This window comes from Piliocolobus tephrosceles, chromosome 16 (genome assembly GCF_002776525.5).
Source record: "Piliocolobus tephrosceles isolate RC106 chromosome 16, ASM277652v3, whole genome shotgun sequence".
Lineage (NCBI taxonomy): Eukaryota > Metazoa > Chordata > Mammalia > Primates > Cercopithecidae > Piliocolobus > Piliocolobus tephrosceles.
Window position 1 is genome coordinate 22649706 of NC_045449.1, and position 26589 is coordinate 22676294.

Sequence of the window (26589 nt, forward strand, 5' to 3'; positions counted from 1 at the left end):
ATATCAGCCTAGCCAACATGGTCAAACCCCCTCTCTACTAAAAATATAAAAATTAGCTGGGCGTGGTGGCGCATGCCTATAGTCCCAGCTACCTGGGAGGCTGAGGCAGGAGAATCGCGTGAATCCAGGAGGCAGAGGTTGCAGTGAGCCGCGGTCATGCCACTGCCTTCCAACCTGGGCAACAGAGCAAGACTCCCGTCTCAAAAAAAAAAAAGCAAAGGAGCTAAAATGCCTAATTTCTTAACCTGGGTGGTAGTTACATGGAAATATGTGTGTATATAAAAATTCATCAAGTTACAGTCAGGATTTGTATACCTTATGCTACAACTCTATAAAAAATAATAATAATAATATAGTCTCTACCGTAAAAAACTTAGAACCTAGAATCTATTGTGGGGAGAGAGTGAGAAAAGAGTGGCTCCTTTGCTAAATGGGATTTAACTGTGTTCCTTATAGGTGTCTTATTCTTGTCTTTGAGTCTTTGGCAGAGTAGAAACTCAATAAATGTTGATTCTATGAATGAACAGATAAATTTCTTGTCTTTATAGTTGGGATTGAGATTATTCACAGCTATTAATTATTTTATTGATAAAGTGCTGACTGAAACGAAGCTATTTTCTTATGTAACCAGTTTATAGTGAATCTTCTAACATCATGGAGGTTGAAGTCCTACAAAGCAGCTAACATAATGAGCTTTTATGTTTCTTAAAAGATTTGTGAAATGTGCAGAGACACTGTTAAGAAATGTGTTTGGCAATGACTATCATTTAAAGACATAACTTTAATTCATGTTTTAATTAGACAAGTCTGCTTGCGTTTTTTTGTATTTGAAATCCTTTGAAGAGTGTGGTATTTGAGGATATTTCAACTCTTTACAAGCCAAAGTCTTTACAAGCGTCCACCTATTTATATCTTAAGGCTAATCTCATGTACTTTATTCCCTCAAATATTAGTGGGTTTTATAGAGGATCTCCAGCTATTTAAATGAAGTCTGGAGTTTCGAACTCTGCCACTATACCTTCTCACTTACTCATTTACGTGCTTTTGAGATTCCTAGATCATTACTGATCTAAATACTGTTTTTACCACCTAGAAGCACTGTAGAATGCCATCCTCTGATAAACATTTTGGAGTAGAAAGAGCAGGAGGATAAAACAACAGGCATTTAAAAAAATTCCAGGCATAGTTTAAAATATTGTACCTTTCGAACTAACAATCACAGCTAAATGCTGTAGTGCAAATGTCTATCCCTATTTTATATGGCTTTTTTACAAAAGGCCTCATCAAATATGGAGTAAGAAAGCCTCATTCTTCTCTATCAAGGTTTAAAATGTATGGTTGTCACTTTCTTCTAGATAACCTCTAATTATAGCAGATAGATTTGAAGTGTAAAATAGCTTTGTATAATGGACACTGTCACTCATTGCATTCTGTTTCCCCCTTAGACAGGATGTGTGTTGCTCAGATACAGAGTTTAGAGTCCTAAAGATGTCAAGTAAAACACTAATTTCTAACTGCCTTCCTCAATTGTCAGATATTCATGTTAAAAATTGTTCCGGTACATAATGAGAAATTTATGTGAATTTATTGGTTTAAAAATATAGCTGGCTAATTATAGGTTTAAAAAATACATAGAAATGAAATAATGTATCTGTCATATGAAAAAAATTACTCTTCAAAGAAACTGGAAAATCCCTTATTTTCTGTTTATACCAGAATTCTAAATATAAACATTTTAATTCAAAAGGAAAGATAGATATTCCTTATAAAAACATCTAAACTATTTAAAAGCCTCTAACTGGCTTTAAAGTGAGTGAAGAATTTTTCATTACAAGAGGCTTTAATGCATAAAATAAATTTTTGCTTAAAATTTATAGTGAGAAATGCTTGACTGAAACAAGAATAACCTTTAAAATGAACCAGGTTTCTTCTACACATACATTGCAAGAGGAAACGAAAAAGAAATGGTGGAGAAACCTTTAGATTATCAATCGTACTATGTAAATCTTATTTAGCTCTTGATTTAGACTAACAAACTGCTTTTTAATATGAGAAAACAGGAAATTTGAGAACTGGATATTTGATGATGGTTTTAAACATTTACATTTTAGATTTGATCATTGTAATTTTAAACTTTTTTTTATTAGAGATACTGATTATGACTGAAATAAGTTTGGTATATGCTTGAGAATTATATAGGGAGAGTAAAGGATAGAGATGAAATAAAAATGTTCATGTGTGTGAATAACTGAGGCCAGGTATTGATTACATGGGTATTCTTTATACTATTCTGCCCACTTTTATATGTTTGAAGTTCTCTATAATAAAAAAAAAAATTTTAAGCTACAGATCATAAAATTTTAACTAGTACCACACAATTTATTTCCTGTTAAGTAGTTTCTTCCATGTCCTTTGAGCTTAGTATTTCTCATTAGCTTAGCAAGACAGCTGGGAGGGGATTTGTTTGTTATGTTTTGATGGCAGAAGTTACACGGGTACTACGCTGCTTTTATAAAGGACTTGCGTCGTAAAGTCTTTTTTCCTCACCCTAGTGACTTCTTACAAAAATCTTGGAATAAAATCGAAAATGCTTAGTATGATTTGAAGAGACTTTGTGTAGTGTATTTCATACCTTCCTCTTCTACTTTATGTTAGTCTATTTTCTTCCTATCCTCTATATTCCATAAGCACTGGATTTTCTGTTTCTAGAATCTGCCTCAGTGTCTTTACACTGTCTGCCCATTGACCAACTCCTACTCAGCCTTCAAATTCTAGAGTAGTGTTACCCAGGGAAGCTTTTTCTCTCTACTCTTCTTTACATTTTTCCTCCAGAGTAATAGATGTTGTAATTACATATCTGTAACTATTTGTTTGTTTAGTGCTTACCTCTTCTGTAGTTGTGAGAGCAGGGATGATGCCTATTTTGTTCAACAGGATAACCTAAAAGCTTAGTGCTTGACAGGTAGAATGCACATAGTAAGGGTTTGTTGAACAGAGGAATAAAGGAATGAATGATAGATGTGGCTCCTCACACTCTTAGAGTAACATTGATTCTTTAAAATAGGATGTTTATTTCAAAAACTCTCCTGTGCAGGGATTTTGGTAGCGTGTGGTATAATCCAATTGCCTCTGTCATTTTGTAAGTCTTTTGGGTAGTAAGTTTACAAATCCATCTTAATGTTTAGGACTGTGTTTCTTGACAGATTAAATAATTTTCAGTGGGCAATTGTAACTAAGCTTTAAATCATTAAAGAGTTGTTAGTATTTACTTGCTTTTATGTTGAATTTTGTTTCCTTTTTAGTTCTCTAAATTTGACTTTTTTTTTTCCTTTTCTCAGGTACTCTCTGCCCTTGACATACTCCAACCTCCACACATTGACTATTTTGAAGAAATGTATCCTAACCAGGGAATGTGAAAGAAGGGGACAATTTTTAAAATTAATTTGTTCTTCTAGCACCTTTTGGGGTTCATGCCTTCAAGTATTTTAAGTCTCATCCTTGCAGAAGTGATTGAGTACCTGGAACCAGGTAATTTTGAAATCCTAAGTGTCTGGCAGAGCTCAATATTATCAACATATTCTATGTGGTGATGCCACAGAACAGAACATCTGAGCAGATATTTAATCCCCACACAGCCTTATGAGATAGATTATTACCATCCCCATTTTGCAGATGAAACCATTGAGGCAGCTTTGTTGTAGTAGAACCCAGGGAAGTGCTTTTACCACTATGCAACAGCTGCCTGTCAGTTAAGAGAGCAATACTGCCCTTTCTTATAACACTTGGGGTAAGATAAAAATTATAGAATTAATGTAAGTTAAGTTGTCTTATGTTCCTTAGAATGGTGGTGGTCGTAGTGGTGATACTGACCTAATAGCCATTACTTATATAGTTTTTATCAGATGCCAGGCACAATTCTAAGCTCTTTACACATATGTTTAATTTAATCCTACAAACATCCTCTGGGGAAGGTATTATGATTATTCCCATGTTACAGAAGAGGAAATTGAGGCACAAAAGGTAAGAAATTGACCAAGATCACAGAGCTAGTAAGTGTGGGGATGGAGATTTGGTTCCAGGTATTCTGACTATGTAGTCTTGCTTTCAGCCCTTACCTATGTGATTCTCAGGATACAGCCCTTAACGTTCTCCTGTTACTACTGTTAATGTTTAAAAATAGTATGTTAGACATTGTGAATAATAATGAACTATAAAATAATGATAAAATAATGCCTGGTGATGGCTCCATGGTAACAATAAAATAATGCATGGTAATAGCTCCTGGGACTGTGCGTGAAAAAAACTGAGACATAAGTTAACCTCACTGACATTCCTGGGCAAAGTGTCACCAGTTTCCATTCCGCATTTAACTTGATAAAGCTTTAAATAAAAGACAGGAAATCCTAAGTCATTGATTTTGGTAAGCTCGTGATAATGCAGTTTATTCAAACTCTAGGCTTTTTTATTAATACTTTAGACCTATGACTCAGAATGGAAACCCATGTAATAGTGAGATACTTTTTCTGATTCACCAGTGAGGTAATGAAAATCTCATTCTTACACAGAGGGTAGGTAATTCCATATGAGGTTGTTATCTTTGATAACTTCCTGAGAAAATAGGAACAATTAAGAGCTTCCCACGATAACTAAGCTGGCTAAGGATTTGGGAAACCTTATATGGTAATAGAATTGTCACTGATCAACACTGCTGGGATGTTTTGATCTTTTAAACCAAAAGCTCTTGAATGCTAGTCAGTCCTCCATAGATGTGAGACTGCATCCATGAATGGAAAATATTTGAAAAAAAATAATAATAAAAATAAAAAGTAATATGGCTGGGCACAGTGGCTCACACTTGTAATCCCAGCACTTTGGGAGGCTGAGGCAGGGTGGGCAGATCGCTTGAGCCCAGGAGTTGGAGACCAGCCTGGGCAACGTAGCAAGGCCTTGTCTCTACCAAAATTACAAAAAAAAAAAAAAAAAAAAAAAAATTTGCTGGGTGTAGTGGCACATGCCTGTAGTCCCAGCCACTCGAGAGGCTGAGGCAGAAGGATCAGCTGAGCCCAGAAGGTCTGTTATTCTCATGGTTACAGTTTATTATAGCAAAAAAGATACAGACTAAAATCAAGAAAGGAAAACAATTTAGAGAGTCTGGCATGAAGTTCCATTTGTCCTTTCCCAATGTAGTTGCATGGACAGTGCTTAATTCTCCCAGCAATGATATATGACAACATGGGCAAGTGTTGCCAACCGGGGAAGTTTACCTGAGCCTTGGTGTTCAGGGTTTTTACTGTGGGTCAGTCATATAGGCATGAAGCACCCATGTGAGTGACCTTAGCTGCTCAGTCTCCAGCCCTCCTTTTTCCCTTCCCCTCCAGAGGTCAAACTAATACAGCATAACCCAAGGTCCAGGCAAAGACAGGTATTCACCATGTATCATATTGTTAACGTAAACTATCTGGCATGGCCAAAGCCCCAGGTATACTAAGATACTATTATCAGGTGGATATTGCAGTGACCTAAGGTTATTTCCCAAAAGTCCGGGGCCAGTCTTGAAGACTTTTGGAATGGGCAGGGTTTGGACAGCCCAGGTCTGCTGAGTTAACCCTTTACTGCACATAGGCCATATGTGAGGAAGGAATGTTTCTGTGTAAGTTAATTGGTGAATATGGATGTATTGAATAAAAGCCAAATAGATTTAGGTTCTCTTCATTGAACACTTAGTTAATTCATTATATCCATTTTTTACCTTATAGTTCAGGCACATATTGTTTATATCAGGCATTAATTTTGGTACTTGGTTTGAAAACTGTGTATGTGCTTCTGTAAGATAAGAGTTCTCAATCACTTATTATTATTGGCCATAATTTAACTGAGTCTAGGAGATGTTTGATTCATCATTATTTCAAATAACAGAGGGAAAGTTAGCATAGTTATGGTTTAAAACCATGAGCGATATAGGTGGCTTAGTAGCTGTTGGTAGCAAATCGATCCATTTCATCAGTTAGAATGTTTCTTTGAAATTTTCCTCCTCAAAATTGTTCATAGATGTTTAAGTAAAGAGCCTTTGTCATAAAATATTCATGGAACCCTCTGGTATACCATTTACTTAAATGTTTTACTTTATTTCATCCTATCATATCACTTAATTTTTTAGCTTCAGGTTAAAAATTTGACACATTACTCTCACAGTAATTAACCGACTACAGATGGAAAAATCAAATCTTTCAAACCTAAACTTCAGTAGTCTTCTGTTTTCTGCCTTATAATTCTTAGCTATATGTAGAAGCATGCATAGAAAAAAGGTAAGCATTTTCCAGTAATGGTGTCGATTGGAAAAAACTGAATCCTTTTAACATAAAAAGGAATCATACCTATAAGCGGCCACAGGATTATAAAGACTTTTTAGGAAGGAATGGTTTAGCTTGGAGTACAGGATACTGAAAAGTTGTATTATAGAACAACTATCAAATGAAAATGTAAGAAATACCTTAGTTATGTATATGCTCTGCCTTCGCTGCTGATTCTTTTAGTGTCCTAAATGGGAAAGTTTTCTGTGTCCTTTGTTTTGTTTTGAGACGGAGTTTCAATCTTTGTTGCCCAGGCTGGAATGCAATGGCACAATCTTGGCTTACTCCACCTCCTGGGTTCAAGAGATTCTCCTGCCTCAGCCTCCCAAGTAGCTGGGATTACAGGTACATGCCACCATGCCTGGCTAATTTTGTATTTTTAGTACAGACGAGGTTTCACCATGTTGGCCAGGCTGGTCTTGAACTCCTGACCACAGGTGATCTGCCCGCCTTGGCCTCCAAAAGTGCTGGGATTACAGGCATGAGCCACTGTGCCTGGCCATGTGTCCTATGTTTTTGATACAAATAAATTGGTTGTAGCCAAACCAAAAAAAAAAAAAAAAAAATTCCTCAGTTTCCTTACTCTCTTTTTTCTCCTTGAAAAATAAAAAACCTATTACCTAAAATATAAAAATATTAAAGATTAATAGGACCTCAAGTTACTATATGAATTCAGCATACTATATTATCTATGTCAGCAGCTCCCTCTGTACTATCTCCGAAATATGGCACACACATTACAAATGGTTTTAGATGTTTTTTAATTTGGAGGATTATTGTGTCTACAGATTTTAGAGTAGGTAATATTTTGAATTTTAAATAAGTGATCCTGGAATTATGCTTTTAAGAAACTATTTTGAGGTCTGCATGAAGTTCTGTTGTTTTAGGCAAGTTCTTAGTATATTGTTATACATCTAATGAGTTTTTTAATACTTAGTTGAAAGTACATCGAGTCAAAAATATATATTTATATTAAGTTGTGAGGGAAAATAAATAATCCTAAGTAATTATCCACTGTACATAAAGTACCACATCATTACACTTTTTCTAAGATTAGAAAAGTTGGGATATGGCCGGGCGCGGTGGCTCAAGCCTGTAATCCCAGCACTTTGGGAGGCCGAGACGGGCGGATCATGAGGTCAGGAGATCGAGACCATCCTGGCTAACACGGTGAAACCCCGTCTCTACTAAAAATACAAAAAACTAGCCGGGCGAGGTGGCGGGCGCCTGTAGTCCCAGCTACTCCGGAGGCTGAGGCAGGAGAATGGCGTGAACCCGGGAGGCGGAGCTTGCAGTGAGCTGAGATCCGGCCACTGCACTCCAGCCCAGGAGACACAGCAAGACTCCGTCTCAAAAAAAAAAAAAAAAGAAAAGTTGGGATATATATTACATATTCAAGTTTTAATAGACAAACATTTTAAACCAGCAGGTGCTTTTAAACCTAATATAATAGTGAATATAATTTTAGAAAATTTGAGTTCTATGTGCATTTTGATATAATCAAATGTAAAGTAAGATTATCGGTGTATAGTGTCATGCAGTTAATCATGTATTTCCTAAAGAGACTGAAACTGTAATAAAATTATCGCATCAGTGCTCCCCAAAAATTTAGTGTGGATTTTGAAACACCATGCATTTTTAGATAACTTCTTGAAGCAACAAAAAAAAGTCAATATCTAGACTGTAAGTTTTTGTAAATCTGCCTACAGGGTTCAACAGATCTGGGACAGACAAGTTCAGCTGTGAAAGGAGCAATAACTTCTATCATGACCTCTGTATCTTTGAACTTTTTGTCTTCATAGTTTTTAATCTATCTAGGAAATATATTATTTAATAATTTTAAAGATTATGTATTTTTCTGAGCTGATGTTTTAGCTTTTAAAGGATTACATTTTTCATTTTGTACTTTTGAGTTTCTATTTGGAAATCTGTGTGAAAAGAGTTTGGTACTTAATTACTTTGAGCCTACTGAAATTTAAATCAAGAGAAACCAGTTCTAATTGTTTGATTAGAAAACGGAATTTATTATGCTTCAGTTTGGATTCTGGATGCTCTACAATGCACATTTACAGGCCCTTTCCTAGAAAGCACTAGCTACCTACAGGGTTGGAAATAAAAATTTGGTTTGGTTTGGGAAAAGCTTATTTTTGACTTAAAGCATAACTTAGCATTTTATGAAGACGAACATGGGTGGTGTGAGTCTTATATGCTAGAAGCAATTACATTCTAAACTCAGTGGGAATGAGAAGTCTAGTGGAGTGTCCGTACACAGTTTGTTGAGACGGTCTCAGATTTTACTTGATGTTCTGGCACAATTATTGTGAAGTTCTCACTCTCAGAAGTGTCACTGTTTGTAGGATAGGTTTTGCCTGTGCAGGCAGTGTTTTAAATAGGAATCTCTTGTCATAAAGACTGAGGAAACCTATGTGTCCATTGCAGCCAGTAAGAGTCTCTAGTGCTTTGAAACAGCTGTATAACCCTCAGGGAATCTTAGGAGTCATTGAAAAACTAAGAACAATGGAAACAAAATGTATATATGCTTATGTAAGTGTACTCTTTCTTCAATAATGGTACTACTAAGGACCAGAAATTTATATCCTGGGAGCTTTGAAGATTCCCATATTGTAAGAACTTCCTGTTCATTTATTCCGTAAACAAGCATCAACTATGTTTCCAGATTCAGGACATTCTGTCTGTTTTAGTCATTGTTACATTACCAGTACTTAGAACAGTGCCTGACATAAAGTAGGTACAAAATAAATATTTGGTAAATGAACCAATAGATGATTTCTGGTCCAGGCTTATAATCTAGTGGAGGATACAGTCACATAAATAATGACAATAATATAGGTTGGAAAGTATAATGATAGAAAAGAACTGGCCAGGCATGGTAGCCCATGCCTGTAATCCCAGCACTTTGGGAGGCCGAGGTAGGTGGATCACCTGAGGTCAGGAGCTCAAGACCTGTCTGACCAACATGGCGAAACCCTGTCTCTGCTAAAAATACAAAAATTAGCCGGGTTTGGTGGCGTGTGCCAGTAATCCCAGCTACTCAGGAGGCTGAGGTGGGAGAATCTCTTGAACCCAGGAGGTGAAGATTGCAGTGATCGTGCCACTGCACTCCAGCCTAGGTGACAGAGAGAGCCTCCATCTCCCCACCAAAAAAACAAAAGAACCAAGGTATCCTGAGAGCACTGGGGGGGTTCTCATTTTTACTCTCCCCCATTTTAGTTTCCCACTGAATTACTAGGAAAACATTTGATGATTTAAAACAAAAACAAGCTGGGCGCAGTGGCTCAAGCCTGTAATTCCAGCACTTTGGGAGGCCGAGACGGGCGGATCACGAGGTCAGGAGATCAAGACCATCCTGGCTAACACAGTGAAACCCCGTCTCTACTAAAAAATACAAAAAATTAGCTGGGCGAGGTGGCGGGCGCCTGTAGTCCCAGCTACTCGGGAGGCTGAGGCAGGAGAATGGCGTAAACCTGGGAGGCGGAGCTTGCAGTGAGCTGAGATCCGGCCACTGCACTCCAGCCTGGGTGACAGAGCAAGACTCCGTCTCAAAAAAAAAATAAATAATAAATAAATAAAACAAAAACAAAAACTTTCACTTACCCACTATCACTGATCCTTTCTTCTTATCTCGGAAGCCTAGAACAGAAATTTAAAGAAAGGAAAAACCAAGAAAGGTTGATAGAACAATCCAGGAACAGATAAATTCCTGACCTAACCACCATTTTTGTCAGTATCTGGTTAACCTTGCTTATTCATTCAGCCAAACCTTTAGCACTACTATTATATATGACATTGTACTAACCTCTGGGATAAATACAAAGATGCATTGTTCATTTATTTAATTTTAATTTTAAAAATGTAATATGTGAGATGCTATCCTAAATACTTTATTCATATCTCCAATGTATAGATGAAGAAACTGTAGCTCAGAGAGGTAAATAACTTGTCCAAGGTCACTTAGAAGTAACAGAGCTGTGATTTGAACCCGTATTGTATAGTCCAATGGACCAGGAGTACTCTCAACCCACCATGCCCTGCTGCCTCTTAATGCTTTCCCTCAAGGAAGATACTATAATCAATGAGGGGGAGATGAGATGTAAAGGGATAACTAACGTGTGGTAGAATGTGCCAAAAGAATATAGTAAGGTGGTGTGGGACTTTAAAAGGCGAGACTACTTCAAGCAGAAAAAAACCATAAGGAAATTGTGTGGAGAAAAGACATTTCAGATGAGCATTGATGGATGAGAAGAATTTGGACAGGTAGCATTGAAGAGGATGGATATTCCAGATGGTGAGACTATCAGGAGCATAATTAGGGGATGGTAAATCATCTAGTTGACCAGAGTTTGATATGCAGAAATAATGAGAAATTAAATTAAACTAGGTGGGGCCAAGTCATGGGGGATTTTGAATGTTGAACTAAGGAAATTGGTCTTTTTTTTTTTTTGAGACGGAGTCTCACTCTGCTCACTCTGCGGCCCAGGCTGGAGTGCAGTGGCGGGATCTCAGCTCACTGCAAGCTCTGCCGCCCGGGTTTACGCCATTCTCCTGCCTCAGCGTCCCGAGTAGCTGGGACTACAGGCGCCCGCCACGTCGCCCGGCTAGTTTTTTTTGTATTTTTTAGTAGAGACGGGGTTTCACCGTGTTAGCCAGGATGGTCTTGATCTCCTGACCTCGTGATCTGCCCGTCTCGGCCTCCCAAAGTGCTAGGATTACAGGCTTGAGCCACCGCGCCTGGCCTGGAAATTGGTCTTAATTCAGTTGACATTGGGCCCCAGTAAAAGATTTTTGTGATGAAGAATAACAGAATCAGAAGTGTACTTTAAAAACTTAACAAGGAGTTTATATTTGATAATGGAAAGGTTCTGGAAATAGTGCCAATGGTTGCACAACATTGTGAATGTGCTTAATACCACTGAATTGCACACTGAAACATGATTAAATGATCAATTTTGTGTGTATTTTAACGTAATTTTTAAAAAACACAATAACAAGGACCTGACTGTTGGAGCTGAGAGGCAGTGACTGTCATGAAAGAAGAACAGAATGATGTTTGGCATCTTCCCAGTTGGTTTTTCATGATGCTCAATGTTTGTTTTATGCCCTTTCTAACTTTACCTTCAGCAAAGATGTACCAGCAGGTAATACAAAATATGGTTGTTGCCATCACCTTTAAGGAGTTCATGGTGTAATAGAGATGATAGACAGTTTTCAAATAGTTATAGTACCAGAGTAATCAATTTTACAATAGAGACATTAACCAAATTATCTTATGGATAAAAAAAAAAAAATGCCCTGCACTCCTTCTCTACTCCCCTACTCCACCCCCCAAAAAGAGCTTGGAAGACTTACCTACAACTTAATAATTTTCATAGAATAAAACATGTTCAGTAGTCCTTCCAGCATCAATTCATATAAGAACAATTCATATTAGTAGGATAAGTATATTTTCAGTATTTCTAGTAGCACTCTCATTTTTCCACAAAATTTTAATCCATGTCTAATTCCTGTTCATGGGTCCGTGTAACCCTTTTTCCATAGCTTTTCTAATTAAATAACAATATGAAACAGTGCTAATAGATGGTGTAACTAAGTGGATAATCTAATATTCATTCTGTAAGAGGTAGAAAGTGGGTACTGTGAACAAATGTATTAGATACTATGTTGTATCATCTGTCTGGACAGAGGAGGGACATCCTTTTAAATGGACCACCATTTTATTTCGTCTCTTCTCAACTCCCATAAAAAGTACTCAGAAACAGACTCTTTGATATACTTTCTCTAAATTTTTCTTGTAGATTTTTGTTCTCTGTTTATTTTGAATCTTCTCTGTTCTTCCGAACTGTTTCTTTTAGTAACTTTGTCTTTTAAAATCTACGACCACAAATGAGCTACACTGGTGATGGGTAACACTGGCTAGGTAAGGACTAACATCTGTAGATTGGTGTGTTTAGAGACTTGTAACACTGGTAGCAATCTGCTCTCAGGTTTTAATGACATTTGTGCAGCTTTACAATAGATCATACTGGAGTAAATGCTCTCAAATTCTGTTGGGCAGAAGGACATTTGACACCAAATTGTCTGGACATGGAAGTAAGTTTTTCAGACCTGTTAAGGAAAGGTTACTCGGGTCTAATTTGAGGGCTCATTGTCTTTTGGAGAAAGTGTTGATATTCATTGTATTGACAGTAAGAAGGACAATGAAGTTATATGACTGATAATGTTCATCCCTTACCTTCTGAATGCGTTGAGAGATAATTGAAGAATTTGCCCTTTCTCTTCATGAATGAAGAAATTGATACAGTAAAATATTCCTAATGTATATAGAGGGTCCTCTTTCAAATATAGTTTTTTATATTCCAAAAAACAGTGACATTCCAGTCACTTTGGCTTCTGTTCCTCAGCTCTTAATCTCTGGGTTTGTGTACATGTTCATTTGCTTTGGAGGGTTATGATGGTGGAAGATTAATCACCAGTCTCTACCATCTGTGTTTGACAGACACAGAGCTTGCCTTACCTTCTCCAGAGCACTTTGTAAAGGAGAGCGCTGAAGTTCGAAATAACATCATTTTCTCTAGAATGCTCTTCTTGTTTTATTACACACATGGTTATAGCCTTAGTGAAAAAGACTCATCTGACAGATCTTATAGACTGTAACAGAATGACAGCTTTCCCGCTTTTTTCTTCTTTTTCTGGTGATTGGATTGATATTTTTTTTTTTTTTTTTAGTCAGTTTTAAATTACAACTGAGGTAGTTTTAAGTTTTGACATTCTATACAACAAATTTGTTACTTTACAAAGAAAAGGAATCTGCCTTTGCCTGGGAAAGAGATTGTCGTATTCAAACGTTTTAACAACATGACCTTTTATTCCATTGATTTCTATAGAGAAGCACAGGCATGCTTCAGAAAAGGTCAGTGATTCTAATTGAAGCACACCGATTTTTTTCTAGTTGCAAAGGCTCCCGTGCTTTTTGTTGCAGAGATGATGATGAGATTTAAGGCTGACCATTTATTACAAGAGAACACAATTCTCTCTGTGACACATTGCTGTTTTTCTTTCATGTGGAAAGCATTGTTTGAAATCAACCATATCTGTAAACCAGATTGTCATTATCCACACGATTCAATGCCTTCACTTTTATTTCAGATCAGCCAGTTTCATATCTGAGTACTAGGTTGAAATTTCCTTCCCCTGTGCACCTGATTTTGGAAGAAAACAAAAATGTGAACAGAGATTTTATTAAGTCTCACACATTTATGGCTGTAGATTCTTTTTTCAGACAGGAATGGCAGGATTTCAGAATTTGTGTTTAAGTTGCCTAAGCATGTTAATGCTTAAAGTGCTTAACTATGTTATCACTTAAGCATATTTTAACTGTCATTCATATACTTGTCATATAAGAGGATTTATGGCTTGAGGGGGCCAGGCTTGGGCATCTATGTACTACAGTTTATTAAACCAAATTTACTGTGTCTTTTGGAAAGTCACCTGACTCATATTTGTTCCAATATATATCACATTGAAGATGAAAACTTTTTTTTTTTTTATTTTGAGACGGAGTCTCGCTCTGTTGCCCAGGCTGAAGTACAGTGGCGTGATCTCATCTCACTGCAAGCTCCATCTCCCGGGTTCAAGTGATTCTCCTGCCTCAGCCTCCTGAGTAACTGGGACTACAGGCACATGCTACCATGCCTGGCTAATTTTTGTATTTTTAATAGAGACAGGGTTTCACCATTTTGGCCAGGATAATCTCGATCTCCTGACCTCATGATCCACCTGCCTCGGCCTCCCAAAGTGCTGGGATTACAGGCATGAGCCACCGTGCCCAGCCGAAGATGAAAAGTTTTAAAAAAGGATTGTAGAACCTTTGACCCACATGGGACCTACTTGATAAATATTTAATATTGTAAGATTTCTTTTTTTGTAATCGGGCTTAGCATTAGTTTCTGTCCATATTAAATGAAGAAAGAATGATTAAGTTTCCATTATCTGAAATCAGTAGAGAGTTTAGGAATTAAAGTAGGGTTTTCAAACCTTTCTGTCCATATTCATTCTGTAGGAAATAATTTGATACAATATGTTCCCATTTTCTTTTCCCAACTCAGATAAACCAAGTAAATATCTTTATTTTGCTATCTGAAAGTTTTTAACACATCATTAGAACGTCATACAACATCAGTAGCTCATTGCACTTGGAACATTAAATATGTTCTCAGACTTCAGTTGAGCAGGGAAGCCAGCCCACTGTCCTTCTGAACTCTAGATGGCAAAAGCTATCGACCTGATAGTTTTTTTACGTAGGACAGTATCACAACTTTTTTATAAGCACAACTTGAACTGTCCACAATGGTTAGCTGTCTGTTATCAAGTGTTTATTCAGCAGTGCTTTATTATGACATATTTACACAACACCTTGTCATTAGTAAGCACTTATTTTTAATACTTTGTAAATTCTCCCAGTTCTTATTCACTCTCTAAATGCTGTGTAATGAATCAGCTTTATTTTTCCTCTTTTTTTCTGAAAGGTATGAAAAATGTAAGTCATAGTATGTTGGGAAGATGGAAAATTGACCTCCATCCATACACGACATACTTTTCTCTTTCAGCCTGAGATCCCAAGGACCACTCCCCTTATGATGCCCTGTAGTGAAAGTCACATCACCTCTTTTAGTTCATTTAAAAGGCCTTCCTGTCTGCATAACGATTACTTAGGCTTTAGTGTATAGCAAATCCTGAAATTGTTTTAACGAATTGTTTAAAGTTCAAACTCAACAGCTGGATTTTTTTTCCTCTCTGCTTTGAAGAGAGTCACTATAGTTGGAACAACTTATTCACACTAGCTCTTTGAAACACCTGCGTTCCAAGTTAAGCCAAAAAAAAAAAAAAAAAACTAAAGCTTGAATCTAGTCTTTTCACCTCTCCATTAAAAAATAAATATAGCTCTAAAGCTTCCCAGCTGGTGGGAATGAAATGCTGTCAGTGCTCCCAACTGTTAGACGGTAATATTGAATAACAACAAAGCCACACTTAATTTGAGCTTCTGAAAAGCCTCATAACCCCATTATCATTCTCCTGAACTGCTTAACCTTCTGGTTAACCTTCTGATTATTAGCCTCTTGACATATTTAATTCAGGTGTGAGAGTTTAGCGAAGCTCATGGGACTGTATTTATTTCATCTTTTTGTCATGTCCCACTGTGTTGACTTTATTTTTTAAGGTTGCTAGACACCAGGAGGCATGTGTTTCGTGGAGACCTAGAGGTTTCAGAAGCCACTAAATATATCAGACTTGCCATAATTGGAGGATATGGAGAATCAGTGGGGCTTTTAGGCACTTCATAGACCAGCTGAGTCTCCTGCTATCAGCTGAATTTATTTGAGAGCAGTACCTCAGGAAACTTAATAGACTTATAGCACACTAGCACAAATCTGAATTTTAGCCAGTGTATTTATGTACTGCTGATATTATTTTGCTCTCTACATATTCTGTGTCTGTCATTATTAAGTATTAATCAAAAATATTGAATGGTATCTTTGGCAGTGGGTTTAAAAATTATATATTTAATTGATAGTTTACCTCACTTAGAGGTGGCAGGAGAACCAGATGGTAGAAAATAGGATCAGGCTGAAGTGGTGTTTTTTTTTTCTAAAGAAAATATGATTTGCATGAGTAAGCAAAGTTTTGGGGTTTTTAATGTGTGCTTTTGTTTTGGGGGGATATAGGGACTTTAATCAGTTATAGGATATTAATATTTTTCTGTAATTAGGGTTAAATATGAAGAATATTAATCTGATAGGTAATATTTATCACCCTGAGCTCAAGACTAAGAAACCCTTCAGGTTATTAACCCTTTACCAAAACCAGGAGTTACCCTGTGTGAAGGTTCTCAGAGGTCTCACAGAAACTAGTACTTTTAATTGTTCCCTCAAGTTCCCATCTGTCAAAAATATGTCCTGTAGGAAACCTTTCTTGGTCTAAGAAAGGGCTTTTTGTCCTTGTATGAATGAATGAGTAAACTCTAAAGGAATGTGTCTGTCATGGACATGTTTTTGATGCCAAAAACCCTGCATGAGACCACATTAATAAAAAGTGAATAAAGTTTTTCTCCTTCTTCGATGGTGATATACTTTTGAGATTACCTAGTCTTTCCTTTTGAGATCACAGTGACTTAAAGGAGCTTTTTTTTTTTTTTTTTTTTTTTAAGACAGAATCTCACTCTGTCACCCCAGGCTGGAGTTCAGTGGCATGATCTCGGCTCGCTGCAGCCTCCGCCTCCAGGGTTCAAGGGATTCTCCTGCCTTAGCCTCCTGAGTAACTGGGATTACAGGTGCCCACAACCACACCTGGCTAATTTTTGTATTTTTTAGTAGAGACAGAGTTTCACCGTGTTGGCCAGGCTAGTCTTGAACTCCTGATCTCAGGTGATCCGCCCATCTCAGCCTTCCAAAGTGCTGGGATTACAGGCATGAGCCACTGTACCAGACCAAAAGGAGCTTTTTTGAGTGGTCACCAATTTCTTTGTTCCTTATATTCTTTTGTTTTTTTCCCTGGAGAGAATGTTGGAAAGAAATAGAGGCACAATCATACATTTTGAAAAAGCCTGTGGACTTTGATATTAGGCAGCCCTGAGTTCAAATCCTGATTTTTTTTTCCTCCACTTACTAGCTTTTTGACTTTCAAAAAGTTATTTGATACTCCTCCCTAAGCCTCAGTTTCCTCAATGGTAATGGAGATAATATTCTTACAGAGCTATTTTTAAGGAATAAATGAATTAACATATGTAGAACATTTGGCATACCACCTAGCATGTATTGATGTTTAAAAAAAACTCATCTCCCCTCCTCCCTTATATAATGATGATGATGATGATGACAGCGGCTACCACCTAATTCATTTTCTGTGTGCCAGGCATTTATATGTGATTCTAAATCCTAGCAGTAACTCTGTGTGGTTGGTGTCCCTGTACCTGTTTTATAAATGCAGAAACAGACTCAGAGAAGTTATTTGACTTGCCTAATGTTATCAGGCTACTAAGTGGCAGAGTCAAGATTCTAACCTTGGTCATTTTGATTCCAAAGCCGACAACAAACATACCGCCTCCCACTGCTGAACCTGTTAACTCCTCATTTTAAATCAATTTCCAGGCCTTCTCCCTCTCACAAAGTAGAATTGTTTTGTTGTTACCTCTTTCTTTAGTTTTCTATTTTTGAAGTTTACTTTATCTTTTGAAGGACAGAGTACAAGAACAAGGGCTGTGATCTAGTGCCATGTCCACTGCATGCTAGCTAAGACCTTTGATTCGTTTCTTTACCTCTCTAAACCTCTTTGCTTATCTATATAATGGGAACCCATAATGGGACTTACTTCTTACAGTAATTAGGAGTAGATGAGGCAAAATAAATTTAAAGCTGGATGCCTAACACAGAAAATTTCAGTAAATTTAAGCTGTTTTTCAGTCAGACTTCTTTGTTCATGTACATTAAAATATTTTTGCGCCTTCTTGCCCTCTCCTTGATTTTTACATGTCAGTGTCAGTCTTTTTCCAACCTCTTGGCTATTGCCTTGCGTTCATCCATCTTTTTTCTCTGTCTTGTCATTGAGTTAACATGTTCACTACACCCACTTAGTACCCAGTCAGTGTTTATTGATGCTAATGATGATGGTTAAACAAAGATGCTGTTGGCACCAGTCCTGCAGGCTCTAAGACTGCCTGAGTAATCATGACTTCCTAAAAACAGAAAAGTACTCAATCATCTTATTTGTAATTGAAGGTCAGAATTTGATGTCAGCATTTGTTTCTGTGGTGACTGTGTAGCTTTTTCTGAAGAATTACCTTTGACAGTTGGGGTAGTCAGTATTTCTGGTATGAGGCTGATTATCATGCATTCTTAAATTACTTCCTAAAATAGATGCAGCATCATAGAGGTGGGTTAAACAAATATTGATCTTGGTACAGATCTGCTTTAATTGGAGCAAGAGGTCAGGAGAGGCTTATCATTAAGGTGTAGATGGCTGCCAGGCTGTAGATTAGTTTCCTAGTCTTCTTGCCCATAATCTTTTTTGCGTCAGAGAAAATTATACAGGCCTATTTTTAATTCTAAGCACCCCTCTCTGTTCTCTCCCTTTTTGATATCTCTAATATGTTCCCACCTAATGTCCTTGATCTTCAGAAGATGTCTCATTTCTTGCTTTTTCTTGCCTCAAATTCTGTCCTCCATGAAAACGTTTTCTTCTCAGCAAACTCTGTGGAAATCTAGCAGGATGTGCTGCTTATTATATTTGGGCACTGTCCACTAACAGTTCAGCTGCTGACACTGGTTGCATTATTCTAAAGAATGTCATGCTTTTAAGGTTGAATTTGCAACCCATTAATGGTGACAAGCTTCCATAATTTTAATATCCAAGTTTTTTAATAAAAGGAAGGAAATGGAAAAAAATTGTTAAGATAAACTTTTATGCGAATAAAAAGAAGAAAATAGAAAATAGAAAAAAAATAGAAAGTAGAAATTGTTATTTTTTACTGTATCTAATTATTCCCAAACTTATATTTTTAACTTTTATCTACCATCAAAGGCCTGTCCTATATTTCCAGCAATCTCTAATTTAGACTTTAAAAACAAATCTGTAAAGGGCTACTAGTCCAAGCCCTGTACCCCCCCCCCCCCAACACACACAGAAGTAGCCAGGAGTTCCTTTTCTTTTGTACACATGCATATAAACATTTGTACGTATGTATACACTAACTTTTTAGTTCTCATGCACTTAAAAAGTATGAGAGGATATGAAGCTATTTAAGCATATATGATTCATAAGTGCAGGGAAAATGTTTCTTGTATTGTCAAGATTATTTTTATAATTTGACTAAAGAAGGGTAAGAGGTAAAAGACTTGAAGGAAGTAAATACTCAGGAGGTGGAAAAAGACACTGAGACAAAGAGAATGAGGTAGCAAAATTTGCCTCTTGATTTTTTTATCCTTTTTATTTTTAAGTCATTGGTCAAAAGGGTATCATTATTTGTCAGACATTTCTTCACTAGCAGTTTAGACTTGTTATGTGGAAATAGCCACATGTTGTTATAAGGATTAAATGAGGTGACCTATGTTAAAAGTGGCATGGTAAGCTCAAAAATACTTTTCAGCAAACAGATAAATCCTCTGCAAATGTGGGATTATTTCTTATTTGTGGTTGTGTTCTGCCAGTAACAGAACTAAAACTAAAATTCAGGTGCTGGAAGAAATGCATAAAAGTACTTGGGTGGATTGAGCAGTTACTTCAGGTGTCTTTGGATTCAATTTCTTCCGAAAGGAAAGACTAAACCTCAAAAAGAGAAAAATTAGTTTTTTAGCATAACCTGCTACTTGTGGGGATTTATGAAATAGTTCATGTAAAGTACTTAAAGAAGTGTCTTGCAAATAGTGAGCCCTCAATAAATGTTCATTTTATTTTTATTACTTTTCATGTTGTTTTTAAAAAACTTTTTTTTTTTTTGAGACAGGATCTTGCTCTGTCACCAAGGCTGGAGTGCAGTGGCAATCAGGGCTCACTGCAGCCTCGAACTACTGGGCTTAAACTTAAAATCCTTTCACCTTAGGCACAAGTAGCTGGGAATACAGGTGCACACCACCACAGCCAGCTAATTTTAAAATTTTTTTGTAGAGACAGGATCTCTTTATGTTGCCCAGGCTGGTCTCGAACTTCTGACTGTAAGCGATCTTCCTGCCTCGGTCTCCCAAAATGCCGGGTTTATAGGTATGAGCCACTGTGCCTGGCTTAAATAAATTTGTTAAGGATGAACCATTTTAGGAAACCAAATATGAGTGTATATGTTTTTTATACAGTATAGATAAATTGCCAACTAGTTTGCACATCTGATTCAGTAATTTGTAGGTGCTGAAGAAAGCTTTTTTTTGATGGTTTCTCACTTGTTGAAATCTCTTTAGTTATTGGAAATTAGTAATTCTAATTTAGAGATTTATCTCTTTAGAAGAATATATCTTTGTTGTGCAACTTTGTTGCTTTTATTCCTGGTGGCTCTATGATGGCAAGTCTGGCTTATTCAATTCGAAAGCAGAACCTAAGGAGCTTTATGAGATGAATAGCCGTAACAGTGTTGTAATCTTTGAGTGAATTGCAGTTGCTTGTTTAATTGTGTGTCTCCCTTGTTAGGCTGTTGAGTTTCTCAGTGAAAGCAGTGGGCTGTCTTGTACACCATTGCATTTCTAGTACCTAGATTGGCATCTTGTACATGCTGCTATTCAAAATTTGTTGAAGAATGAAGACGGTGACTTCTTATTTGGAAAAAACATGGCAAGGAAAGGAATACCACATTATGTAATACAATAATTTTCTGATTTTGCTTGAAGCCTGGTTTTTGCAACATTTAAGTAATGGCAGTCTCATGTATTTCATTTTCTCTTTTAATAGTAAACAAATAGAGGTAATATAACTTCATGGAAAGGGTCAGACTTCAGAATCATTACAGTCTAGATTTAAATGCAAACTGTGTAGAGCAGCTTAACCTCTCCCAGCCTCAGTGTGCTTATTTCTTAAATAGAAATACAGCAGCTATAAAGTAGGTGTTATGAAGATTAAATGAGATCACATATGAAGTGGCACATAGTAGCTTCAAATAAACATTAACATCCTTTCTCCTTTTCTTCTCCTGATAGCCCATAATTAAGAATAATTCAACTGTTTTTTGTTTCATAGAAACCTGCATATGGTGGTGATATTTGGTTAAGAAATTGGAATAACAGACCTGTAAAGGCAAGTTTCCATGGGTACAGCTTGGTGGGAGTGGAGAGAGCACTAGATGAGGAGTCAGGAAACCTGAGCTAGTCTTGGCTTTTTACTGACTGGGAATGTGACCTTGGGTAAAGAATCTAACCTCTCTAGCCCAAGTTTGTGTTTCTTTTAAGTGATGTTCTCCAGTGACTAACATGAGAAAGCAGTAAAAAAGCTCGAAATATTATTTTTAAAAATTAACTCTTTAAAACAATACAGAGACATTGTTATTTCTCTTGGGCGCCTGAGACATCAGAGCTACCCTCCTCCCCCACCCCCACCAAAACATTTGCATCATTCAGGTTTTTTTTTGAAGCAAATCAGTACATTTGGAATCCATATTTCATGGAGCTACTTAACTAATTGCTGCAATCAGCAGCAATTTGTTTTATAGTAGGGCTGTTCAAATCACTTTGAGGTTGGCATACCATGCACAGTGTGTTTTTAACAATCATATTTTTAATGGCACGTTTAAATAGGAGAGGTGGTTAATCTGCTCATATTCTTCTGAAAGCCTTAACTTTGGTCCTATAGTTTATCTTCATCCAGTGGTAACTTAAAGGGCACAGCAAGTTCATTGACCCAGTGGGTGCACCAGCTGTTGGAGTGGCCGTCCCATTTAGAAAGACCGGGAGAGGGAAGGAGCACCCTGTTTTCACTCTTGTTTGGAGACCCTCGTTAAATTTCTCAGAAACAATAATCAGATAGATGCTGTTCAAGTTAATGGCACCTCTGAATCCCTGTCAAGAGAGCTTTATTTAATGTGCAACAGACCTGGAGTGATGCAGGTGCCTTTTCAGGACCTCATTTAATTTAAGCTGCTTTAGTTGGCATGGCAACTAGTTGAGACATCTGGGAGACATTATGCTGGGGATTGAGACTTCAGAGGATTTCTGCTAGAGCAAAGCAAAAACCGTATCATAAGGTGGTGTGTATTGCTTCTGAATTTTTGAAGCTATATTGTTAAAGCTTCAAATTCAGGAATTATTTTCCAAAGAAAATTTTAAAATGTTGGCCTGGTTGTTACATTGTTTTCTATAAAGAAAAACACTGCATTATTCATGGAGTGAAAAATGTATTTCCCCTAAGAATTTACTTTGCTAAACTAAAGCTTGACAAAACGTATTCTCTGCAAAGTGGCTGTTTTAATCAGTTTATAAAAATCCTATATTTAAATTTTTCCAGTCTTTTATGTTTTAAAGATACTAAAGACAGGGAAAGCTTTTCTGCACAAGGGTAAGTGGGAAATGGTAGAGGTAGACAGGAGCTCTATGTATTTTGCCCTGAACTTTCCAGTTAATTAAAGTTAATTAACCTGCCCCTATTCTTTTTTAACCCAACCTGTCATCTTCTCAAGAAGCAGAGATATAAAAGTAGCATTATTTTAAACTCTGCTTTCTTAAATATTATAATAGATAATAGAAGGTTGAATGAAAGGTTTTTGAAGTTCATGGATCCTGAAGATAGTGACATAGTGATGTAGTCATTTGTGCTTTGCAGAAGGCCTGCTAGTTTATATTTTGTGAGAAATTATGCACGTGTGTATGTGGTCTTAGTATGAGGGAATTGACTTACCATTTGAAATCATGCTCTATATTCATTTTGAATACCTTTTCAATTTTTTGATATCTGTTAATACTTTGCTCTGTGTTGAATCATATGAAAGTGTTATTGTTGATCAAAAATAGTTCAGTTTGTCCATTCAAATCCAGCAGGTATAGGGTAAGCAACACCTTGACCTGATAGGTTTCATAATGCTAGATGAAATGTCAGATTTCTTTTTCTGAAATAAGTACTTAGTTACAAAATATCTGCTTAGAGCAGTACTCCCTCCAGTCAGTTTTCCATTTTCTCCTTTCTTTGAAAATGTAGTCACTGTTAGAAGAAAGCATATGACATTATTTCATGCTTATTCTCTGTTTTTGGCTTTTGTATCAGTTTGTTTCATTTATAAATTTATAAGTCAAAGCAAGATTTTTGAAGTGCCAGCACTATGATTTCAACCTGATAAACTTAAAAATTAAGATGTTTTCTCTCTGCTGCTTGCGAGCTTATCAACTGTCACTACTAACAGTAAGGATTCTGGCATCACAACTTGGCTGCCAATTTTGAAGATATGTGAAGTAGAATAGAATATAATCTGTTCTTCACATCCATGGAAGAACTCTTCAATCCTGGCAAAAGCAAAAAAAAAAAAAAAAGTCAATAAACTCAGCAGATCTGACTGACATCCCATACACATAAATGCTTTGTACTTTTTTTTTTTGAGATAGGGACTCACTCTGTCACCCAGTGGGAGTGCAGTGGTGCAATCATGGCTCACCACAGCGTCGACCTCCTAGGCTCAAGTGATCCTCCCACCTCAGCCTCCCTAGTAGCCGGGACTATAGATGCATGCCACCATGCCCAGCTAACTTTATTTTTTTTGTAGAGACAGGGTGTCGTTAAGATGCCCAGGCAGGTCTTGAACTGCTGAGCTTAAGTAATCCTTCTGCCTTGACCTCCCAAAATGTTGGGATTATAGGCATGAACCACCATGCCTGGTTATTGGTACTTCAGGATTATTATTATTTTTTTTTCCTGTATAAGAGCTCAAGTTTCGGCCAGACCCGGTGGCTCACACCTGTAATCCCAGCACTTTGAGAGGCCGAGGCAGGCAGATCACCTGAGGTCGGGAGTTCAATACCAGCCTGACCAATATGGAGAAACCCTATCTCTACTAAAAATATAAAGATTAGCCGGGCATGGTGGCACATGCCTGTAGTCCCAGCTACTCAGGAGGCTGAGGCAGGAGAATAGCTTGAACCTGGGAGGTGGAGGTTGTGGTGAGCCGAGATCGTGCCATCGCGCTCCAGCCTGGGCACCAAGAGTGAAATTCCGCCTCAAAAAAAAAAAAAAAAACAAAAGCTCAAGTTGATAATTGTCTTAGTCCATCCATTCTGCTATAACAAAATGCCAGAAACTGAGTGGTTTATAAACAACACTAATTTATTTCTGACAGTTCTGGAGGCTGGGAAGTCCAAAATCACAGTACTGGCAGATTTGGTGTCTGCTGAGGGCCCATTTCCTAGTTGACAGTCTTTAACTATAACCTAACATTGTGGAAAGGACTAACAAACTCCATTAGTCCTCTTTTTATAGAGAGGCTCTGCCCTCATGACGTAATCACCTCCCAGAGGTCCCACCTCTTAATCACATCTTCTTGGGGGTTAGCATTTCAACCTATGATTTTTGGGGAAGACACAGATACTCAGAACATAACAAAACACTTAATACAGGGATGGCAATTGTGAAATGTTTGTTTTTGTTTTGTTGTTTGGGTTTTTTCTGTGTAATGGTCCTTTGTTTCCTCTCCCTTGAGAATTCTGGAACCAGTGCAACTCAAGAATATTGGGACTTCTGATTAAGACTTAAAGGTGCAAGCAGCAGTTTTTTTATATCACCATCCTGTGACTTCCTAGTGGAAAAGAAATTTTCAGTACATACTAGCGGGTTAATATCCTTAATATGAGAAGCAGTATTACAAAAAAATTATCATCCCTGTAGAAAATTGAGCAAAGGACAGGAACAGTTTGCTCTCACTCTTGCTTTTCCTTTTTTTTTTTTTTTTCTGTCTTTCATCGTCACACATATGCATGGCCAATAAACATGTAAAGAGTTTTCAACCTTAAAACACAGTGGATAGAACATAAATCTTTACTACCATTCCTTCCTGTAGTCCCCTTAAATTTCACTAAAGGGTTACAAATTCAGACTAGAAAAGGCAGAAATCTAAGGTGGCAGTAATGAGAACCCAGAAACAGGTTGATTTGCTACAGAATGTCAGAAAGTCTCAGGAATTAGAGGCATCAATTATCTCAGAAAGTGGGAGTACAGGTGGGCCTAAACATCGGATTGGTTGCAAGACTGTTTTAGAAGTAGTAAGATGCTCAGATCTTCTTCCCCCACTCTGCTGGAGACTAAAAGTTTATTCCCTGGACACCCACTAACATAGAATTCTGGCAGCCTGACCTATTCATCCTCAGAAGGAAGATTGGAGAACTCTTCTGAATAAATGCTTGACCCAGGAAGGAGGATCTATATATAATTGAGGGTTCCTCATGAAATAATACCTTAAAGCTCTAAGCACTCCCACAGAGCTACATAATAGTGAAACAATAATATTGTAAACATCCAGTGGCAGGAAATGACTTAACTCCTGACATATTTGTAAAATGGAGTACTATTTAAGCATGTAAAATGATATAAAAGAATATATATAATATCATGGAGTTTACAGTATTTTTAAACTTTTTAAAAGTATATATAGGCCGGGCGCGGTGGCTCAAGCCTGTAATCCCAGCACTTTGGGAGGCCGAGACGGGTGGATCACGAGGTCAGGAGATCGAGACCATCCTGGTCTACACAGTGAAACCCCGTCTCTACTAAAAATACAAAAAACTAGCCGGGCGAGATGGCGGGCGCCTGTAGTCCCAGCTACTCGGGAGGCTGAGGCAGGAGAATGGCGTAAACCCGGGAGGCGGAGCTTGTAGTGAGCCGAGATCGTGCCACTGCACTCTAGCCTGGGCGACAGAGCGAGACTCCGTCTCAAAAAAAAAGAAAAGAAAAGAAAAAAGTATATATAATATCCTCAGATCCACGTAAAATTCTATGTATACGATGTTTATCTCAAGGTTATTTAAAATAGTTAAAAATAGCCCAGTCTCAATGGCTCACACCTGTAATCCCAGCACTTTGGGATACTGAGGTGGGCAGATCACTTGAGGTCAGGAGTTAAAAACCAGCCTGGCAAAACCACATGGCGAAACCCCATCTCTACTAAAAATACAAAAATTAGTCGGGCACAGTGGTGTGCACTTACTTCTAATGCTAGCTACTCGGGAGGCTGAGGCACGAGGATCGCTTGAACCTGGGAAATGGAGGCTGCAGAATTCTGAGCCGAGATCACGGCACTCCACTCCAGCCTGGGTGACAGAGCAAGACTCCATCTCAAAAAGTAAAATAGTAAAAAGTAAAATTAGAAATAGCTTTTTAACAATGATCACTTGGTTAAATGAATTATAATATATCCACACGTTAGAACACTATGCAGTCATTAAAATTCTGCATTATTAGACCATTGAATGCGATAAGCAAGGGATTCCTTTGCTTGTTTGGTGTTTAGATCCTTACATTTTATTAAAAGAACAGGCAACAGAAAAGTTAAAAAGTCATTAAAAAGTCAGGAAACAACAAATGCTGGAGAGGATGTGGAGAAATAGGAATGCTTTTACACTGTTAGTGGGAGTATAAATTAGTTCAACCATTATGGAAGACAGTGTGGCGATTCCTCAAGGATCTAGTACTAGAAATACCATTTGACCCAGCGATCCCATTACTGGTTATATACCCAAAGGATTATAAATCATGCTGCTATGAAGGCATATGCACACATATG

General features: G+C 37.4%; 1 protein-coding gene across 2 annotated transcripts in view; it reads left to right on the forward strand.

Annotated features, from left to right (window-relative positions):
• The window catches only part of NLK (nemo like kinase), a 152562-nt gene that overhangs the window by 84954 nt on the left and 41019 nt on the right, over positions 1 to 26589 (forward strand). For both annotated transcript variants that reach the window (XM_023183857.2, XM_023183856.2), the window contains exon 3: positions 3339 to 3394. In XM_023183857.2, coding sequence (XP_023039625.1) covers positions 3339 to 3394 — 56 coding nt within the window. The remainder of the gene's footprint in view (positions 1 to 3338; positions 3395 to 26589) is intronic.